Source organism: Vigna unguiculata, chromosome 1 (genome assembly GCF_004118075.2).
Source record: "Vigna unguiculata cultivar IT97K-499-35 chromosome 1, ASM411807v1, whole genome shotgun sequence".
Taxonomy (NCBI): Eukaryota; Viridiplantae; Streptophyta; class Magnoliopsida; order Fabales; family Fabaceae; genus Vigna; species Vigna unguiculata.
The window spans coordinates 6871232-6876393 of record NC_040279.1 but is presented as its reverse complement, the minus strand read 5'-3'; the positions used below and the strand labels follow the sequence as shown (position 1 = coordinate 6876393).

The window sequence follows — 5162 nt, the reverse complement described above, 5'->3', positions numbered from 1 at the left end:
TGAAAAATTGAAAATAAAATATCTTAAGATTTGACTTAGCATTATTTATGTAGATTTTATTAATTTCATGTTTTTGTTCTTTTTTAGATTACCATATTAAATTAACATAATACTAAGGATCCTAATTTTATTCATTAAAGTATAGCAGCGATGGTTCTATGCGTATAGTGTGATGTTCTTCATTTTATTAGTTATGGTTTGTTTGTATTCATATATACTGGGGTCAGTTTTTTTATTAACTAACTAGATTATTACCTTACCTTTTTTTTTATCGTAAATACTTTTTTATACAATTTAAATTTACAATATAGATTGTTTCAATATATAAATGATAACTTATACAAATAAAACTTATGATAAATAATATATCAATTATTAATTATATGCTAAAGTTACAATGAACCATTAGGTTAAATTTATCTATTAACAAATTATTTAAAGAAAAATGATTGAAATTCAAAATAGAGTTTAAAATAAAAGATGGTAAATTGTACAAGATGCGAGATTAAGTATGATAAAATTAAGGTTTAATAGTATTTTTATTTAGTTTAATTTAATTACAAATTTAGTTTCTAGGATTCCGTTGGTGTTAACTAAGTCACCCATACATAGGAAAAATATGTGATTTTAATCTATTATATATAAATTGTATCATCCGGATCTTTCAAGCATTGTAATTTTATAATTATAGTTTTTTAATCCATCGTTAAGCAATGGTGCATATAAAACTCTTCTTCCATTTTTCACTCTCTTCTTGCATGTAAACTTTTCTTTTCCTCTTTTTTTTTTTTCTGAGATTATTTTTGCCCTCTCTTTACTTTCATCTCTTCAAACTTCACTCTTTTCATAATGTCATCCTTTTCTGTTGGAAGATTTTGGAAGTTTTTTCAATTGAACATGAACATAGAGTAACAAGATCAAAATGGAACATTTCCTTATAAAGATCCTTGTAGCATGACTCCTTATAGTCTAGTTGAAAATATAAGGAGATAATTATTTAAGTGTAAAGGTGGTTAGTATTAAAGACTTCATTTGAATCACTAAGTGAAAACATCATCTAACATCTCACTTCTTCTTGTAGATAGTTTTAAAGTGAGAAAAAAAAATGTTTTGAAAATACAATCTCAAAAAAATATATTTATCATGTTGTATCTTGCAACATTTTTTTTCTTCTTTTAGATGGATAAAATTATAATTAAATTCTCATAATTATACTATTAAATAGAAGATTTTATAAAGTAATTTTACCTTTGCTATAATTAAATAACGGCCCTTCACGTTTGTCATATTGTAACGAATAAATAAAAAGACATTACGAACTTAAGTAATAAATCTCTTCGTCGAAAATAAAATTTCTAGAGCTGTTAAAATGGGTTGGAACCCGCAAGCCAACTCGGTCTATCACAGGTTTGGACTGCGTTGGATTGAAATTTTTTTATAAATTTTAATACGGGTTAATTTTTAACCCTGATCCACCTAGAACCTGGCTCACCCGGGTTGAACCTGTAGTGAGCCCGGTTGGCTCACCAACTTGCAAATAAAGGGTCACACAATTGTTTTTTTATTATGTTGAACTTTGCATCTGTGTCGGATTAGGTTGTTTTTTAGCCAACACATTGGTATTTTTGTTATTTTGGTTTGTAGATTGAGTTTAACATATGTTTGGATTGCATTTAGATTCTATTGAAGTTTATTTAGATTTTAATCGTAATTATAATTTAGATTTTTTGAGATCGAAGAAAAAAAAAGTATTTTTTTAATTAAGTGAACGAGTGAACCAACTCATTTATTCCACCAACCCGTAGTGAGTCGATCCGGGTTCGAATTTTTTTGGCTCGCTAATAAGTGAGCGGGTTGAGTTGGCTCACTCAGTGATAAACCCGTGGTGGGTCAAGTCAGACCAGACCAGGTTACCCTTTTTAACAGCTCTAATTCTTATACATACGATTTTTAACATTTTTATAAAATAATAATTTTACTATTTTTTTACTTTTATAATGTGTTTTTTTAATAGAAAAGATAATTACTCTAGAAAAAAAAAAATCAAAGTTTTAAAATCTATTCCAAACAATTTCTTTACAAAAGATAAGTTTTTAAGTTAAAAAAACTTAAAAATCAATTCTTGTAAAAATAATAGTTTTCAAAATCTCATTCTTAAATGACACTGATAAATGAGTTATCTCATAAAAATTTTAAACCAGAAAAAAAATGTTATAATATTTATTTAAGAAATTGATGGTCCTTGTTTGTTTAGTGTAGTGTGAGTGCTTGCGAGAGTGAGTGAGAGAGTGATATGGCGTGTCTGAGATTCTTACACGCAGCACTACCACAGGCTCAGCTCACACTAGGGTTTCCTTCGCCACCTCAATTTCTCACCATTGCTCCACCTCTCAAATTCTCTCTCTCCTCTTCTACCTTCAGGTTCACACTTTTCACCTTTTTCATTCAATTTTTTATCTCTTCATTCTTAATTTTTACATCTTAGTTCTCTATTTCTTTTCTGTACATTTTTCTTTGCATTTGCTCGGTTTGTGTTTTAAATTGCTCTCCGATTTCAACATTTATATGTCGGTAGAAACCATTGTTTGGTTTTGCAGTCTTCTGAACTAACAGAATTGTTGGTTTAAATTGTTGTGATATAGTCTTGCTTGTTCTTTTTTTATTTGTTAGGTTTTTTTACAGAACTTAGATGCAGTCTTTTAGTGTTGTTCATTGGTCAGGATTGGAGTTTAATTTCGATGTTCTGTATTTATCATTTAGCGAACATTGTCATGTAGTTAGTTTGATAGAACTCCGACTTTGATAAGAGAACGTTACCAAAAACCACTTTAGGAATTGCATGTAAGTTGTCTATAAGTTTTTGTTGTTTTGCAATGATAAAAATTGTGCGGTAAATAAACAAGTGCAGACCTAAAACCTTTGTCTGTATATATTGTTGTTTTTTCAATTAAAATTAAAGTTTTGCATCGTTAATCTACACTTATCTTTAATGCAAACTATTAATATATGCATCTTTAATAGACGAAACTTCAAGTTTGATTGGAGAACCATACCAAAAGAAAATATGCAATTGCATCAAAATTGTTTTTAAAATTTTGTTGTTTGGCAATGAAAACAAAATATGGGGCTGTCACTAAATAAATAAGTGGAGGCTGGATTCTTCATTCTTCAATTTTGATTGGACAACTTGTACAATCGTGGACTTTGCTTTTTTAATGGTTTTTTTTTAATCCTTTTCTTATTTTTTAATGAAAAGGTTTCTCATTATCCTCCTGTTTGTCAAGCAACTGAGGTTTTGAAGTTATTGAATAGGCACATATTTATGGTGGAAGAAGAAATTGGGCTAAACTGTTTTCATACCAGTTATAAGTTATTTTCAGAAACTATCTAGAGAGCTTATTAAAATAAGCCAAAAGTTTTCATAAGCTTTTCCAAACCCGTGCACGGTTGTCAGAAGATAATTCTGAAAAAGTTAAGCTGTATGTAAGTCTTTCTAACAGAGACCTTTGCAGCTCATGGTTGGGTACGTTTGTATGGAGGAATTTGGACGGGGAGGGAGAAGAGGATTAATTTTGATTTCAAAATTCAGAAAATGATAAAAGTATTTATAGAAATCAACAAAGAACGTTTGGAAGTTTACTTGTTAATTGTGCTTTCTGTTCCTCATATTTTAGAAAAATTAAATTATGAGAAATGTTTACCTAAAATGAAACAACTCGCCTCTCTTCCATTCTCTCATGTTACTTGAATGAATAAAAGTGTGTGTAATCTACATTGTTGTAATAATTGCATTCTTTTTAATCACAGATGTTTTATCTTATTTCTGTAGTAATATATCATCAGACTGAGACTGTATATATCTTCTGGTCTTGATTGTATCCAGGTGCAAAACTTTTACGAGATTGAAAGTGAATCAGAGGGTGTTGACTGTGTTCGCAGCAAACCCTAACTCTGTAGATGGGAAATCAACCAAAGAAGGATCAGATGTAAATGAAAGTAGCAATGCTGGTCAGGGACCTCCTATCCTTACTATTTTGGCTGGATTTTTTGTCCTTTTCGTCGTTTGTTGGAGCATTTGGTCCATTATAGCGTGGCTGATAAGTTTGATAGTTACTGCACCTGCTCCGAAATAAATTTGATCATAATGTTTGTGTTTGTATTTTAAGCCACTGCATTAGTCCTTATGAATTTGTCATAGTTTCTTTCTACGCTTTTCGACTTAGTAGTATTTTAGTGCTAAACATGATAAAGTGAGCCAAAAGCTGGTAAAGGGAAGAAAAAGAATTGGTAACTCCTAATGCTGGTTCTAAGTGGGAGAGAGCTTATGTTCAAATATTTGTGTGACTTTGGTATATATTTTGAAGAACTCTGTAGTTGCTTAATCTTTTGAATATGTCTACATATATTTTGGAGAACAGTAGATCCATTGGGTCAGATATTTTGACACACGGCAGAGATTCTGGTATTTCTAATTCAGTCTTTTAAAAAAAAAATTGGGACTCATATACTTGTTTTTATCTCGTGCTACTATTTTCAATTACAAGATTACCGCTTTCATTTTTTTTAAGATTTGTATATAAAATAGAGTAAAGAACAAAATAAGTTGTTTGTCATGTTTTTTAAGCCAAATATTTGAAGACTGAAAGTAAATTAAAAACAATGTGACAAATTTATAATTAAGAAAAAAGACATACAAGTAAATGTTCTTCTTTGTGGAATGTCAAAATATACCATGATGTTTAATATAAGTTTTATAGAGAAAAAAAGTAAATGTTCTTTTGGAAAAGGAATGAACTTAACTAAATCACATGGGGTAGTGTTTTTGGTTTTTATACAAAATGCAATTTTTGAGTATGTTGCTATAATCTAAATTTGTGTATTCTCTTATGAACAATCCCTCTATGATGCATATGTCCTTGGATTAAAAAGAAATCCTATGTTTGGATAGGAGTAAACAATTTAAGCTTAGTGCAAAATTAGAGTAAAATGATATGTCCTCAAATACAAGTTAAAAATGAACAAATTGATCGAACAAAAGAGTTGTGACGAGAAGAAGAGTCTCGATACAAAATTGTAAAAACAATGAATAATAATTTAAAAATTAAATATATTTTTAGTATCTAAATTTTGATGCAAAATTATAATCCATCATTATTCCATAA

General features: G+C 29.2%; 1 protein-coding gene across 1 annotated transcript; it reads left to right on the top strand.

The window, feature by feature from the left end:
- Window positions 1-2243: 2243 nt before the first annotated feature.
- LOC114177888 lies at window positions 2244-4420 on the top strand. The gene is made up of 2 exons (XM_028063481.1): window positions 2244-2421; window positions 3884-4420. Exons 1-2 carry the CDS (start codon window positions 2294-2296, stop codon window positions 4131-4133), a joined length of 378 nt encoding a protein of 125 aa, XP_027919282.1. The 5' UTR covers window positions 2244-2293; the 3' UTR covers window positions 4134-4420.
- Window positions 4421-5162: the final 742 nt, after the last annotated feature.

What these genes read in the sequence shown, in the direction of transcription:
- LOC114177888 (XM_028063481.1), top strand. Translation starts at nt 2,294, where the DNA reads ATGGCGTGTCTGAGATTCTTACACGCAGCACTACCACAGGCTCAGCTC. An exon ending in CTCTCCTCTTCTACCTTCAG is followed by an intron (nt 2,422 to 3,883) that starts GTTCACACTTTT and finishes GATTGTATCCAG; the next exon opens with GTGCAAAACTTTTACGAGAT.